We start from the raw sequence: 17,411 nt of genomic DNA on the forward strand, positions 1-17,411 counted from the left end.
AGGAACAGGCGGCAGAGCCAAGGCTCCCATTGCCAGCCTCAGGCTCCCAGTGCCATTCCCCTCGGCTCTTCCCAGTGCAGTCCCCAGGCCAGCATGCTCTGGAGAATTCCTCAGAATCACCTTCTCACACTGAAATTTTAAGTATGGAACTGCAATGACCCTGGGAATACAGACCCCAGGCTCTTTCCCCTTTGGAATACGAGAAGTTCATAATCTTTCCCATCACTCAAATTTTAATATTCACCATTACTGTGATGAACATTAGAACATACTGGAAGCGCATACTTAAAGGTAAAACTAAACAAAATACACTTCCTCTCCCCAAACAAAAAAAAAAGACCCAAATCTATCCACATGACCATCTTGAAAGTATTAAAGAAGCCACAAGCAGAAAAAATGAATTTTTTTAAAAAAGTATCAATAGACTATTGTAAACTGATGGAGTTTTTCTTCTTGAAGCAACTACTGAGATGCGTTTAGTGAAGAGTGTGAAGTGGGAGAGATGAGAGACCACCACCCAGGCGTGCCCACACACAGACACTCGCATGCACACGACCCAGAAGCACAGAGAGAAACAGGATTAGAGATTTATTTCTGAAAAAATCAAATACAGAAGTGAATTCACAAGGAAAAACAAAATCACCGGATCATCTTAACATTTCTTATAAAAAAGTAAAGCATGTGTTAATTTGAATGATGAGGAATCCCAAGAAGCCATTATCTGCTACTCCCATCACTCGCTCTATCCGATAGAGACAAACAAAAGCAGGTGAAGTCTACAGACTGAAATCCTCACATAAAAACCTGCAAAAAAATTAAGATTTAGGGTGCGTCCAATCCACTCTTGCCTTTCTTTTTAAACTCAATAACATTTTCACTGCCTTTTTGTAAATGAAATTGTGCCATCTTTTAGGAATTTCACTTAAACAAGAACACAGATGAGCTCATCAGTGCGGCGTCCAATTGTTGCAGGCATGTTTAGCTTTATCTTCTAAATAAAGATTAACAAGTCTAATGAGAGTATATCAAGGGCTAGGACGCAAAAGGGAGCAGCAGAGAGGGGAAGGGATTTATGTGAGAACCTGAGCAGAACACTTGATGGGGCATGGGGGGAGTTTTATTAGTCTGGTTTTACATATGGCCATAGAATTTTTTTAAAAAAAAAAAAAAAAAAAAAAAAAAGCAGATACCAACCCATTTCCTGCTTTTGAGTTGCCTTTGCTGTCCGTGCTGAGCTGATAAAGGACATAGTGAGGCGCTTTGGCACTGTCGGCATCAAATATATCCATGTTGGACTCTTCACAATCTCGACGTTTGATCCCTGGCCTCTGCTTTGGGTTTCGTTTGCGTGATTTACGTGGCACCTCAGTGTTATCATTGTAGGAACTGGTACTCATGTTACTGAAGTTGGAGGGTGAATCCTCCATCCACATACTGCAGCTCTGCTCTGACTCCAATCCACAGCCCTCATCCTGGCAGGACATCCGACTGTTGTCCAGCAAGTCCTCGGGTGGTGGCGAGATGTACAGGACTGTGTGTCTCTTCGGCGTTGACTGCTGCTGCTGGGCTGCGTTACTGGTTAACTGCTTGTCACTTACCCCTCGGGTACTTACCCCCACGGCTGAGGAGCAGCTCTCCACTTGCATAGCCTTGCTGTCGGTGACTGAGGTAGAGTAAATGGTAGGACTGGAAGAGGTGGTAAAGGAGCTGCAAGCACCGCCCATGGAGGAAGAGGAAGGAGCTGAAGAAGCATCTGCGGTGTATAATTCACAAGTAAATACAAGATCCGTGGTTCTGTGTGTGCTGGCTATAGCAGTCCCATTGAAATAAAGTGATTTATGAACAGATTGCTTTCCCCCAACAAATATTTGGAATTTGGTAAGTTTTAGAATGTAAATGCTTAAGGCAGTAGAGCCTAGCCAGTAAAGAACTTTGGAAATGTCCAAATGAGACTTAATATGATCCACTGTAATCAACTTTTTTAAAACTTAATGTTAATGCATAAAAATGGCTGCAAGTAAACAGAGCTTTCATTGCCTCCGCTGGACTAATTATTTCTGTAGAAGCCATTTCATCTACAGTAATGGAAGCCCCAAATGCAAAATGCTTATAATCCACATTCAATGCCAATTAAGCCATTTACTGTTGGAAATTTTCATTTTTGAAAAGGACGGGACTGTGCTTAGCCACAAAATATTAAAATAAGTTTCTAACCTATGAAGCAGAGAACTACAGGTCATTTTTAATGCAGACACTCCCTGCTTCAGAGGCAAATCCTGGAATAAAAATATGAGAAAATAAATGAGAAAAAGAGCTGCTGATTATTCCATCATAAATGAGAAATAAAATATAAAATCAACTGAGTTGGTAGGCAAAATGGAACTGGTATCAGTCTCTATGACGTAGCTGTTTATTTTGAAGGTTCAAAACAGGGGTGAAATCTCTGTATCGGTGACACGCTGACACAAGGGGACTGGAAATTTCTGTAATTTGACTCTTTTGGTCACCAACACTGATTTCTCTCAGGCTTTATTAGCAGAGTCCCTTACGTGTACAGAGACAGCTTGGGACAGACCTCTGAAAAATTCATACTAAGCAGGATATTTAAATAACATGCCTGTGACTTCTCCAGAGGTCACACAGATCAATCTGGTTTAGAACCACAGGAGGACAGCTAAACGATTAAAAGAAAGCCCTGATGATTTCTGGAGAAGATCATCAGCATTTCCAACGAAGAACATTAATAGTCAAGCCAGCTGAAACCGTAGGCTACGACCTTTCAGAGGAAGCAGGATGGACAAACATCTGTATTTAAAACAGCTACAGCTCACTGCAGAATAACTAACTGAACTTTATATTCAGGTTTAAGCTTCCTAGCGAGGAGATGCTACTTGCTGTATTTCTGCACTGCTGGCCACACCTTTCACAAGAAACCAGAACGACAGAAATAATCTGATTTTGGAAACAAATTGTATAATTATTTGCATATGTTATGTACAATCTGTTCATTCCACTAGTTACTGGTGTTGTAGAGGTAGTACCTATCATTAAGAGGAACATATTTTCCTTTTTGCTGTATCAGATTTTTGTAAAATCCAAAGCATTATAGTAATCTCTCAAGTGTAAAATGTTTAGAGATAGTTGAACTATTCTATCCAGTTTAAGCTATTTAGTAGTACCAGAATAAAGTGCATTCAGCCACGAGACACATATAAGAGGAAAACTCAGCAAACCTTCCTATAAACCAGTCAACCTGTCGTTACCAGAGAGTATCACTTGACTAATGATGAAGAATTTTTTAAACCATTTACTGTTTCTCATGGCTTTTCTTCACTAAATTTATTTAAAAGTAAATCTACATTACTTCAGATTGTAAAATTCAGTGGCTGTTACAGTTTTATCAATGAACTATTCTGCTTTTATCTCCATAAGAGGTCCCTTCCCCAAACCTCCCAGTGAACCAGGAGCAGATGAATGATACCAGTTCCATTTTCCAGTTTGTTCTTTGGCAAATATAGTGGCTGAAGTTGGAGAATTCAGTCACTTTGAACTGCATTCCAATTTAAAGGCAAATTTATCCTTTCTATATCATGCATTAATGCAATGCTTCTTTCAAAAACATTTACAGGATTGGCAAGAACTATTAAATCTAGATATTAATTTCAGTGACAGTATTTAGGAGCTGATTTGCAGCCACTTTGAGTTGAGAAGGATCATTGCTCTTTGGGATGTTCACTCAGTTTTGTTCCGATCGAATTCGTTCCCATTCATCGTTTACACACCCAAGCAGGAGATGGACCCCACGGAGCAGTGGTGCTGCCTCTGCTTGGGTCACTCCACAGCAGAACTGCCCCCAGTCAAAATTCCTTCTCCTTTTAACGGGTGAAACTCATGCCCAGTGCATGGCAGTGTCCCCACCCCTCGTGTCTGCCTGCGTGTGACAAAGGCGTTGACAAATCAGTAATTATCTGCATTGAACCAGGCAGCAAGGCTCTGGAGCTGAAGACTTTCCTTCAGTAGATTAATATCACAGGTTTGTCTTTTTGCAGCAAATATTGGGAATACTTTAGAAAGGTCTTTTAGAAGGCCTCTAAGCACCAGTGCAAGTGACAATGCATCCACGGGTCTGTGCTGGAACAGGTACATCAAACGCTGACCGTACCCTGCTTATCAAATGGTTCAATGCATATCCTGCCCAGAAATGCAACAATTGTCCTTTTCCCTCACCTTCCTAGGGGAAAAAATAATAAATCAATCACTAAACAAAATATTGTTCTGTATACAACTAACAGAGCTGGCAATAGTATCATCATTTTAGGGTGCAGGACTTTGCAGTATTTCAGTTGCTATCATTGCTGCTATGCAAAACCATTTCTCCTCCATTTTCTTTTCTAGGAGTTAAAAAGCATGTAGGTGCATGAATATGTGTATGTGGCTTTTCTTTATACATTTAAAAAAGAAATACTGTTTGTTATAAATCAGTTATACTCTCCTCCATTTACCAGAGACATCCCTGTGTAACAACAAGGGTATTGTGCAACAATTGTGTATCAAAACAATATAAAGCTAGATGGTAAAGGCAAAAAACTCTCTCTCGTGCCTTACACCTTCTCCAACAAATGCCACTACCACCCGTGAACATGCCAGGGTTTTAGAGTGTGCATGGGCCAGTGGCTTCTCCAATTAAAAATCTGTATGACAGATATTACAGCCAATGAAATCAACTGGCTATGTTACAACAAATATGCAAATTTAAAATCTAGTTTTGGTGATAAATCAGTAATTGATTCAGTATCATTTTAAGCTGTGCAAATACTAAGAAAGAGTGAACTCTGTTTTCCCAGAGCCTGCAGGCCTCTAGCCAACTCATCTTCTTCTGAACGAATAAAGGAATGGGATCAGACAAGTCAGAATTCACAAAGTTACTCTCACGAATAAACTTTGGATGTCTTATGTGGCTCCCATTTTGTTTTAACAAGTTATTCTAAAGCCAGCAACAACACATGTGTACCTGATACCCAAAGGAGATCTCTTAGTTGAATATGCTGCATTTTGGGGAAGAAAAAAAAAAAGAGGCAGCTTATTCCCAGTAATTCAGACTTGACTGGTATTGCTTTAAAATGTGAGAGTGTTTTGCATTTCCTGGTTTTGAGGAAGTTTTCCTCAATATGCAGATAATAAGCTGTGGCCCGTGGGCACTGGGTGTGAGCATGTACCTGGGGCCTGGGCTGTCACCTGGGAGTGGACACACACGCCTGCCCCAGTCCAAGCATTTCTTTCATTTGAGGTTACTTTTTTTTAGACACATAGTAATGGGAAGTGCTACAGGTGGCTCTTTCACTTGTAATTTAACAGTGCTTGCAATGACAAACAGTTTGAATGGGTCTGTACATCTTGAGATATAAGACTGAATATATTTTAACACAGCCTCAAAATAAAAATTACCTTCAAAGCTACAACACTGAAGAGAAGCTAAGTGCATGTTATGGCAAGTATGCAGCCATTTATTATTATAATAATAATAATGATAATAAATAAAACGTGCACCAGCATCACAGGGTGGTGGTTTTTTCCTTTTCTTAATTTAAAAAAAAAAAAAAAAGAGTGAAAAGTACTACCACAGTAGAGCATTTTGATGACTGTTGAAACTAAACCTCCTGAATGTATTCGTTGCCACTATAACATGTAAGGTAGCTGAAAGAACTAATTCAGAATTTGTTGCTTGTCCTACAAGCTTTTTTTCTCCAAGAGAGGCAGAATAGGATCAAACTGTTCAGCACAAGAAAGCTCTGGTTCTCTGGACATCAGAATTTACACATCAGTAACAGGCAATTCTGTAATGTGTAACTGAAAGACAGAAAACAACCAAGAGCTAACAAACTAAGTAGTTAGTGCCAGAGCTGAGAAGGGAAATACAAATAACCAATTACTCTGCACTACTCCTAGGAAGACTAAATATCATGAACAACTGGAGCTTCTTTGACACCAGTGATTTGTACATTTGCTTCCCAGGCAGACTAAAAAGGTGCCTACGGCTCCCAAACATTTCCCTCGCTTCCAGGCAGTGAACAGTTACATTCACAACCAAGGGGCTGAATAATTCAGGTTCTTTCTGAAAACCCAAAGCAGCCAAAAAACAGTCAGTGGAAGAAGGGATGCACATGCACGTGGCACAAGCACACACTGCAAAAAATCAGAGGCTAATGAGAGTGTCAGAGAGCAGGGGAACACAGAGCACAGAGCATCCCCGGGAGCAAACAGTGCAAGCGTCGTCTTCCCAATGATACAAAGCAATGTACAAAACTAATGTCTTGCCTCCTGAGTTAGCAACTAAGGCAATGACATGTATTTCTATATCCTATTATTTTGTGAACTCAAACGATGCATTCAGCCTCAAGAAAAAAGGTCTGAAAGGTAGGAGAAGGGAAGGAAAAGAACAAATCACTATTTGGCACTAAGGGAGTCTTGTCTTTAGACAACACCTTCATGGAGCCAATCCTGAAATCTTTGTTCATTTGTTCCAAAGAGATCCTTAAACACAACAGGGATTACCAGGCTCCTCAAAAAAGAAACAAATAGTATCCTAGCATCCTGATGACCCCTTTTTTTTTTTTTTTAATTGCAGATGGAAAGCTTAAGATTGCAAATGCAAATGAATTTGAGATATTTTGGGTTTTCACAAGTTTTTCAGCCAGCAGGACTGGCAGAAAGCCATTAAAGAACTTGACTTTTTCTCAGCCCCTCCCCTGCATCCCACGTGATACCCTGTGCTACATGCAGGAAACTGAGTGTCAAAAATGAAAAGGCACCATAGAGTGTGAGGTTTAGGTGGTGTACAAGCTTAATAGATGTAAGTATACCTCTTTATGAAATTTGTTAATTTATTTAACATGTCATGTTCTTGATCAGACTTTTGTATGTTAATTGGTTTATTTGAACCACTGGACACAGAAGGACAATTTCAGAACAAAACCAGAAGGATACTACATGCAAAATTTTCAGCATCAACCCTTGTGTTGCCAAAGGTTTTCAAGGTAAAACCCAGAACTTACAAAGTGGCTGCAAACCTGCTTTCAACACCTCACATGCCAAACTTGGGTTTCTACTTTTCTTCTTCTTGTATTACTAAGGTAATGTCAAAAACTTTTCCAAAAAGTTTAGTTTCAAATCAGTATCAATCCACTATTTAGAAATAAAATAAAAATAAAAATTTAAAATAAAAAAAAAAAGAAAGAAAGAAAAGAGACTTATGAAGAAGTCTGAAAACAAGACCGACCTATACCCTGGGTGAGATTGGATGGGTTAAGTGTCTCTGGCACTATTTGTCTTCACTATTGACAGACACTGTCACACAACCCACCACTCGATGCCTGTCTCTGAATGGCGAAGCTAGAATGCAAGTTAAGTGTATTAATAGAGAAAAAAACTAGCATCCCAGCAAATATAATAAAAGCAATCCAATTCACCAGTTATTAAAAACACTCAGATTCAAGATAGGTAGGTTAATTTAATTTACATCAAGCCCAACAGTGTAAATTCCCCTTACATTCACATGCTGAACCAGGCAGTGTATTATACTTTGGGTAAATAGATCAATCAGTCTGGTTTTGTTATAAATGACATCTGTTATTAAATTAACACTCCAGTTTAGGTATCTAAGTAGAGCTTTCATTAGTGGCTCACACACCCCAATTCCATGTATCTGAGATCGTCCCCACTCGGAGCAATAACCAGCTGCAGACAGGCAAGTCAGAGCTCTAGGACCCTCAGCTGCTCCTCAAGCTCTCCCTTGTCTCCTCAGCTCCCTCCACAGCCTGCTGCCCTAAACGAGAGACTGACTGTATGATAAGGTCAGGACTGATGGGTCTGACAAAGAGCACTGCAGTTTAAGAAACAGACTCTTCTGTTCTTCAGATATATGGGATTTTTTTCTAAGAAATTAAGAACTCTTTTGGTCTTCACAAAGCCTTCGATGCTGTTGCTGCAAGGAGGTGCTCACATCACAGAGCAGTAATGCTGCTCTCTTTTTGCCCTCTGCTGCCGTGGTTCTTCATTATTCCTAAAGGAACAAGGAATTATCTTGTTGCAAAGTAATTCTCAAGCTTTTTTTGATCTAAGAATAGGAATTTGCCATTTAAAAAAAAAAACTCTCAGAATGATAAACAGCTTGTGTTTAATTGAGCAGTTCTGGAAAATTTGGTTTACTAACTATATGAGGTTCAGGAAGACTGAAAACCTTAATTTAGGAAAAAAGAGATGAACTAGAGTACCTCAATAGAATCCTCTACAGGTAATGGTAAGGAAGCTCTGCTCCATGCAGAGGAGCAGGTATGCACCCCATGCACATACAGCCCAACACAACTATGACGTTTTAACTGAATCTGCAGAGAGCACCTTGCTAAGAAGTTTCCATAAAACAGAAACAACACAAGAAACCCTTTATCCTCCCATTTCCCAGCCATGACTTCTCACCAGCAGATGATGACAGAAACTCACTGTACCACTCTGCTCCACACCTAACCATGGCTCATCCTCTCACAGGCTAACACCTCTATAAACTCTGTTCACATATACATTGGTGTGAACAAGCCAGAGCAGCTAATGTACAGCACCAGAAGATGCATTTTTAATGAGCATTGGGATCTGGTTTAATGTAGTTCCAGAAGAAAGAAGTATTTGCCACATGATTGCAGCAAGCACGCTGCAGACAGAAATCCCTGGAAGACATCCTCCTAGGAAATCACAGGAAGGCATTTCCAACTGGGAGGGCGGTGGGAAGAGGAAGGGAAAAGCCTACAAAGAAATGGAAGTTTTTACAGGCATTGGAAACCAACTACAAAGAAGAATCATTTTTTCTGATAATTTGTTTACAACATGTAACTATAAACCCAAGATAATAGAATTAGTAACAGCGCTGATATCCCCTTTGAAATCCCTGGTAATTATTTCTGTATCAACAGGAAAAACTGACTAATGACACCAGGAAGGATGATAAGTTGACAAAATATTTTCATTAAAAATAAAAATTTAAAAGCCTGGATCTAGCTACTCAGGAGGAAAAACAAATCAAACCAGAACCCCCACATCTCCATTTTGAGGCTTTAATTTAAAAAAGAGCACGACATTGACATGACCATAAAAAGGTAAAGCTTCGTTGTTACCAAATATTTTCCCAGGATACAATCAAAGATGCTTGGGAGCCAGAAAAAATTCAATACATCACAGATTAATTGTATCCAAATATGAAGAAAAAGGGATCGCCAAATACATTTCAGAGGCATAAAATCTGTTCTCTTGTTACAGCAAAACCACCACTCTGTGGAGAATTCTCTTGGAAATAAGAGCTGGAAACTGCCAGTTTGCAAGGATGCAGGAAATACTGTCCTGGGGGAACAATACAAAAAATATGGAAAGACACAAATTCACCTCTGTGGAAAATGGAGAGCAGCTTAAGAGATCATCAAGAAGCTGAATAAGCTTGTTCCAAGATCTGCTACAGAGAGAACGAACGAGTGATGAGCAGAGAAGCAAGTTTCTGTGAGGGTTTTATTCACTGAAGGTGAGAAGGACCCAGCATTCCAGTTACTGGTGATAAAAGATGAAAATACAACTATTTGTCTAAAATACATGGTCAAAAATAGTTTGGAATCATCCCCAAAAGACAAGAATAAGTTGCTGACCTACCAACTAGAGAGATGCCTCTGAGAAAGGACTTGCAGGAGCAGTGTGAATGTGCAGTATTTGAAGGCCCCGTACAGCGTGTCTTCATCAACACCAAAAAACTGTTCAAGCTTCAAGAACTCACTGAGAAGAATCAAGCATCCCTCCTTGCAACTGGAGCTTAAAAATATTGTGTAGAAGGCATTATATAAAATAAATGTGCTTGAAGCTTTAATAAGAAGTCTCCAGGCACAGCTTACAATGACATTTCTCAGCATGACATCCCCATGCACTTCAAGAGTCTAGAAGATGATTCATATTTAATGTGTTTGTGGTACTGCACCAGGCAAAATCCTCCTGTTCCTGTCCCCTGAACAAAGAAACTTGTAATTCAAATAGCACAGTTTCTAGCAGTAAAACCAGATCCTTCCCCTCCCTTCTGCTTTCCAGAATGATAACAGAATTAGAAGCTTGAGACAGCAGCTCAGGGTATGAACTTTGCAGCTCAAAATCCTAGAGTTCTATTGAATTATACTTGCCTGTTTTGATATTCAGAGTGGGTAGTACCTCTTTTGTCTGGATTAATTAATGAGATACACATTTATTTAAAAAATTAATGAAAATCCAATCATTAACATTCCATTTTAATATTCTTAAAACTGTTCTGTAAATCACAAAACAAATTTCCAAAAGGAAGAACTAGAAGTCTGCCCCTGCAAGGTCATCACTGCTAAAAACAGCCCATCCTGCTCCTCCCAAAAAAACAGAAGTGAACTGCAGCAATAGGTATTTCTCACTTACACTGGGATTTACATGGAACAAAAGCCCACAGCAAAGTGGCTGACAGAAAAACCTCAAGAGAGTTGAATTTCAGCCAGAGCTTACCTTACCCTGTGTGTCGAGAAGCAGAAAACAAACTGCAGCTATTACAAGAGTAGCAAAAAGCTCTCACCCCCTCGCATCGTTCCCTGCAATGTAATCCTCTCATTATTGAGAGTAATAACATCTGCAACTGACCTCCCCATCCAGTGTGCCAGCAGCATTTCAAATTAGCCCTTCTCTTTAAAAACAGGAGTAAAGCAGATAACCCACAATGGAGATTGTGAAGACTGAACTATCCCTCCCCTACCACTTGGCCAAAATGTGAGGTTTCAGAGCAAGCAAGAGCTGAGTTTGGCTACAGGGACATGAGGTTGCCATAGTCATCTTCCCTCCTCACCCTATCATCTCTACAGTGTCAGCTCCCCAAAAATGTGCCTGGAGTCTGCTATTACAACTTGAGATATGCAAATGAATAGTCAATCTTGGTCTTTTAAAATATAAATGTAAAATACGTGTTCTCCTGGCTAGGCATATAGACATGCACAAAGTCCAGGCTGACTTTTCTCTTATTTTCCTGTTAAGAGACCAGAGCCCAGCCCAGACAGACACCTCATTGCTGCATGAGGTTGGGTGACAACAAAAACATCGTAGTGACTTTTCAAAGACACTACAGCAACTCTAAAACAATTACAGAAAATAGTAAAACATGATATGCACTTTTATCTAAAGAGGTGGTATGGCTACTGCAAGAATGCAGCCAAAACGCTTGTGTCCTGTTCTCCTGGGGAAGTGGAGAGATGTGGGCGCAGAAGAAACACAAGTAACCTCAACAAAAAGCAAAAGTGCTCCTGGAACTCTGGAAGTCAGCTGAGAACACTGGAGAAGAGAACTGAGAACTCTCCTGCTCCTGGGTAGCTGCTTGCTGCAGGCACATGCATCAGTCCACAAGTGCCCAGTTCTGGGTGGCTTACAGGAGAAATCCCCACCACTCACTACACAGCAGAAATCTGTGGGAGGATTTTACACCAGGATTGTAAAACCTCACTGTGATCCACTGCAAGGAGTAAATTCACCTCTCCTTGCACTCCTACCTACAACGTCTGTATATATCAACGTTCCTTCCTCTGTTTGTAAGAATTTATCCCCAGCTTTCCAGAGAAAAAAGGTCTGGCCTCAGACTTACCAGAAACACTCAACCATCTGTCCACCTTTGGGATATAATATATTTTATGTATATATTTTTATAGAGCTCTACCTTACCTCCCAACACCAGAGGGAGGAGCAGGGACTGTTCTTTTCAGCTTTCTGCTCTGTGCCTGCTTTTGGAACACAGCCTACAGACCTGTTTTGCAGGTTAACATTTCTCTAAGGTGCAGGTATTTTCTTCAGAGGATTTGGTGGAGAAGTGGAAAAAAAAAAAAAAAAACCCACCAAAGCAAACCAAGATGCTGCACTAGAACCATCTATTGGTTATCCTGCACTGGCCAAAAGGCAGAGGACGAGCCCTCCCTGATGCCTCTGGGAGCTGGGCACCCCCTCCCTAGCAGGAGCAGCAGCTCCACGGCACGGGGCTCGGGCTCAGCTCTCCTCACTCCTGGGCACAGCACAACTCGCTGCTGAATGATCCTGGTCATCACAATGATGTGTTTATAAAAGACCAAGATTCAATTGTTCCTGCCCTGACTGGGGTGGGCAGTGACGTAAGCAGTGAGAACAAAACTAGGCTTTGACTCTTTGGTGGTTTTTGTCCGGTTGGCTAAACACAACTTTTAACAACTTGGAGACCTGAACTTGCTTGTGCTTAATAATTCTGATTTCGATTTTAATGGTCCCCAGAAACCTCACTGTCTCATCACAACACTGATGGAAGGTCCCCAAAGCCACCATTCGGTGGTATTGGCCTGAAGTGGGTGAAACTACACCATCTCTGACACTCAAAACTGCTCTAACTGAATCAGTAGCTGCTCTTTCTGCGTTAAAAAAATCTCTATGCTATTTTTTAAAGCTGTTCATTCCAGTAAGTTGTGCTGCAGTTTACCCCAAACACGGCTAACCCGTTCTCAGGTTTTTTAGAAGGAACTGGACTGGCTGTTAGCAGACACTAAATACCTGGAGATAACAGACATTTAGTTCCATTCAAGTTTTTAAGTCTTTTTTGTTAGATACAGAATTAATCAGCAGTTCACATCTATCTGTGGATTTAGAGTGTAACAGGGTTTGTGGGATTTTTTCCACTTGTTTTTAAGATATGTGTTTCTAAGGGATTTGGTTGCTGCTATGTCTTTGAACCAAACTGATGATTAAGTACCTTGATTTCAGAAATATATGCCCAAATATTTTTTTTTATTAAGTGATATAAAAATATCAAATCCTTTCAATATAATAAATAAAACATCAAATTGTTTCAATGACCGAAGTTCCACTGTGCACAGTTAAATCCACAGGTTCTCTCAGAAGAGGTCTGGCAAAACATGAATGGTGAGCAGTGCTGTAAAGTTTCTCTGACAAGTCTACAGTCACTTCAGTTTCTGATCAGGACTCCTGTACCATGCAAATCTGGGAAACATTCTCATACAAACATTTAATGCATATGAACTCAGAGAAAAAAAGAATAATGCAGCTATGGGAATCCTCACCATAAATATATAAATTTTTTTGCAAGCAACAATTTAAGGCCAATTAGGAAAGTGGGACATGACCTTGGAAGAAATAGGGGAATCAAATTATGCAAAAAGCCCTCTTATCCAATGAAGAAAGATGCATCTATCATGAGCATAATAATTTTTTCCTCATTGAACAGATGTTTACAGAAAAATTACTGACAAGAATTCCAGATGCAAACCAGCACTACGGGTAACCTCCTAAATCAAGCCTTTGCCCTTAAACCCTCACTTTTTTATATTTGATGAAGATCAACAGCAGAGCCTCTAGACTAAGTCTAAATCATGGCTGGGAGTAAGATAAAGATAAAAAGGTCATGCCTCATTTTTGTATGCTGTCAATTAGAAAAATAACTAACCATGTCAGTTTGCACTAGTGCTATCCTGACACACGTTATATTCTCCTGTACCTGAGAATTTTGTAATACATTACAAAAGAGAGCTGCGTGTGAATGGAGTTTAAACATTAAGCTCCCTCAAGCCTCTTAAAGGAAAACATGACCTTTCCTCCTCTTTGCAGTTTGGTCAAAGCTTCACGGCCCAAAATGTAAGCTCCCATTCTGTTTTTCACCCTAGCTAGAACACGCTGTTTCACAGTCGGCCAGCGTTCTGCCTTAGCTCCAGATTGGTATTTATCACCTTGGAAGACAGGTTGCATTCTAGGAGGTAACAGGCCTGTGCTGCATAACAGCAGAATGGCAAAATAGGTGACTTATTTCATATGAGGAGAAAAATATAGACAAAAAATACACCAATCATACACATAGATACCTAATAATTTAGACCACCCAGTTTAGTTTACTTTCTACTATCTAAATTCTCCTAGAATGAACTCTGTTACTTGTCCACAGGCTCTTTTTTTACAATCGAAACTTTGCCAGCACTGTTCATGTTGGCCAGAACGTTAGAAACCTTAACAAAGAACTGAATAAATGAGAATGCTTACCAGCAGCAACTACAGCTGGAGGCGGCGAACCTGCCTCGCCACCACTTGTTTGGCTCATGGATGCTACAGATGTTTCTCTGGAAGGTGGTAACTGCAGCTCCTTTGGGAGAAGGTCATAGACAGATTCTGTTGAACAAAAATCATTTGATCAAAAATTTGTCCATGCTAAGGGACAAGAAACAATGTTTTCACTTAAGAGATATGAACAATAATCCAACCATTTCAGAATCTTTTGGAAGAGTTACGTTAGGCATTTGGAGTTGTTAACAGGGTGGAATAAAGCTACTTCAGAAAACAAACCAACTACAAAAACATGAAGATACTCATTCTCAAGGCTGAAACAAAAGGACACAAACTTGTTCAAACCCACAAGTCCCTCATGAACTTCCCCAGCACCTGCACTCACCCAGCGTGAAGGAGCTGACAGTACGTACCATGAGTCACGCGAGACTCACACAAACCTGCTCTCAGATTCAAATTGTGCAACTGGCTTTCAAAAAAGAAAAAAAAAAACAGCCTAATTATTACCATCATCTGCAGAACATCCTCTAAAGTCTTCCCATGTCATAAGTGCCAGTTCTCGTTATGTAAGATCCCTTGCTTCCATTTATCTACAATATTTCTTTTTGGCTCAGGCTCTCCCGTAAGCTCACGCTGATGCTCCAGGGGAAGCAGTCTGCTCCAAGGAAAGGGCCAGTGCCAGTCCATCTGACACAGGGAGCCCTCTGATGTGGCAGATCCTGCAGAGTAGTAGGACCTCTAAGGAATATTTTTGTGACTCCTCCATGGTGAATCAGCTATGGCCACCACACCCACCACCCAACAGCTTCAGCAGCCACCGCACCAGAAGCGACAGGGAGATGTAAAGAACCTACAGGAACAGCTACAAACTGAACCTACAATTCTACACCATAAAACTTTATGAAATTCCTTTATATGTATTATTTAGATACTGGAGAAAGATACAGCAAACTCAATGTGTATTGAGTAACTCAATGTGTATTGCAAAAACTCAATGTGTATTTCCCTAGAAATCAACATTTATATTCAACTGATCCTAAAGTAAAATCTATTTGGGCAGCAATTCTGTAAAAAATGTGAAAACTCAGTGAGCTGCTCACTAACCAGCTTTACTTGCATTGGGCCCTGGGAAAAACAAAACAGGATCAGGACAAATGCACAGGTACACACACCCAGCGACAGAGCACTGTACTGAAATGCAACACACCCCAAATGCTGGTTATGCCACAAACCAGAGCAGTTACTGTACTGGGTAACAGTGCAAATACTCCCACCATTAACCAGCACAAAAAGAGCCCAAGAAAAATGAATTAATTACAGGATGTTTCTTGTCTTCTATACACAAAATCACAAGCAACTACCATCAACACCTATGAACCAGCCACGAGGTGTAACTCCTCAGCTCCACAGCCCCTCCGACTTCTTCCCATCTGCTGAAGTATTTTCTCTTTTGATTCCACTTTTCAGTACTGTGACAAATAAACAAAACAGAACATTTTTTTAATCCAGAAGGAGCGCATCTGATCCAGCACCGTTTCATATTCTACACAGTTGGATTCACAGCTTTAACAACTGGGAGGATGATGTAAAATCCAGACCTGGGAGCCAGGAAGCCCCACTACCTCTTCAAACAGTTGCTGCACTATAAGGACAACGTAATTTATCAACAGGTGTCACTGCAAATCCAAATCTGGCTTAAAATAAAGAATCAGAGCAAGAACCCCATTAACACACTCACACTGACCACTCTGGGCATTTGCAGTCTTGGTTCCCTCTTCCTTCCCTAAGCTGTGAAGCCAGACCTCGTGCCCAAAGCCCAGGGCAGTTACAGGAGATCAGAACATGTGTTGGCACCTTCCCAACAGCAAGCCAGCCTAACTGCACCCAGAGCCACCTCACCTCTACATCACAGCAACGCAGCCAGCACTGCATATTCTGCACGTGTTTGTTATTTGTCATGCTGCATTCTGAGAAAGCTTCTCTGAACCATGAAATCCCCAGCAGTTTTCAGAGAAAACCTTTAATTATTTCCATATGGAATGGCTCCTATAAGCTTGGCCACTGGCATAGCTATCAATAAGTCAAAAAATTCTCCAAATAAAACATGGCATTCAGAATCCACAAGGTATGTGTGGATCCTTTTTCTGATGAACTATACTTGTTCTTCAAGATGAGCATCTTAATTCCAGAGACGGAGAAATGAAAGGTTCAGATTTTGTCCCTGCAATGAACAGCACAAATACTAGCCAAAGAAAAATACAGTTATGACCTGAGGGAGTCCCTAACCCTAAGGACCCTAACCTGCCATGGAAAGCACAAATGCCAGCAGAAGAAAGATACAGTTATGAGATGAGAGAATATTTCCCTACTTGACACCTCTAGGCCTCTAAGTTTATGTTTAGTGACGGGCCCCAAAATGAGAGATCTTAACACAGCACGTGTGCACACACGCAAGTGGAGAAACCTTTGTGTTTTCTGTATATATTGCATATATATACACACACATTTTCACTCCTCTCTGTTGTATCTCAAGAAATCCTCTTTGAGGAGAGAGCTGCTCATCATCATAATTCTGTCACGACTTGTAAGATATTTGGCATCAATTACAAAGCCCCATTTCCAAAAGCTAAATTATTAGGTAAGAGTGAGCTTTTCTGCTTGGGTTGCTCATTGGTTTGTGGGGGTTTTTTTGTTTAAATAATTTATTTTAACCCTCAAATGTGATGAAGGTTCTGTCAAGTTTGCTGCTTTAAAGGAATGCTGAGATCCAAAACTCCCACAGCATATTCTTTCTCGAGGAACACAATTTTAGAAGTAACCCACAAGAAGCACAGTTATAATCTTTGTGAATAATTCTAACAATATGATAAAGACAGGGAGGGAAACGCCAGCATTAAAATCAAAGCACATTCCCAAAGATCACAAGACCATTAAGAGTAAATCTTTAATTTCATGCATCACTGATAAAAGACCAAACTACTTGAAACATGGTCTAAAATACAACACCTAGTTTATATCCCAAGACCCTCAGATACCACACCTAAACTCAGTGATGTGCCTACATTGGGAAAAGGAGCTGGCACCAGCCCTGTCAGCAGTAAACAGGAGAGGACTGAGCAAGCCATCAGGAGCACACTGCCGAGGTGTGTAAGTCACTAAGAGGAGAACAAACAGCACCATGAAGGTTCAAACCAGAGCAAAGCCCTGCCCACCACCAATGCCTCCTCTGCCCCCAACCCTGTTCTCCCAGGCCTGTCTCTCCCTCTAGGCTCATGGCTCCCCATGACTTCCCCCAGCCTCAG

At 40.6% G+C, this 17,411-nt stretch overlaps 1 protein-coding gene across 1 annotated transcript in view; it reads right to left on the reverse strand.

The window, feature by feature from the left end:
- The window catches only part of NFAT5 (nuclear factor of activated T-cells 5, tonicity-responsive), a 38,343-nt gene extending 24,134 nt beyond the window's left edge, over positions 1-14,209 (reverse strand). Inside the window, exons 1-2 of the mRNA XM_008940199.1 lie at positions 14,089-14,209; positions 1,195-1,753 (exon numbers count right to left, since the gene is read on the reverse strand). Of these exons, the coding sequence (XP_008938447.1) occupies positions 1,195-1,753; positions 14,089-14,146 (617 nt within the window). The 5' untranslated portion in view covers positions 14,147-14,209. The remainder of the gene's footprint in view (positions 1-1,194; positions 1,754-14,088) is intronic.
- Positions 14,210-17,411: the final 3,202 nt, after the last annotated feature.

Source organism: Merops nubicus, unplaced genomic scaffold, assembly GCF_000691845.1.
Source record: "Merops nubicus isolate BGI_N331 unplaced genomic scaffold, ASM69184v1 scaffold33545, whole genome shotgun sequence".
NCBI lineage: Eukaryota > Metazoa > Chordata > Aves > Coraciiformes > Meropidae > Merops > Merops nubicus.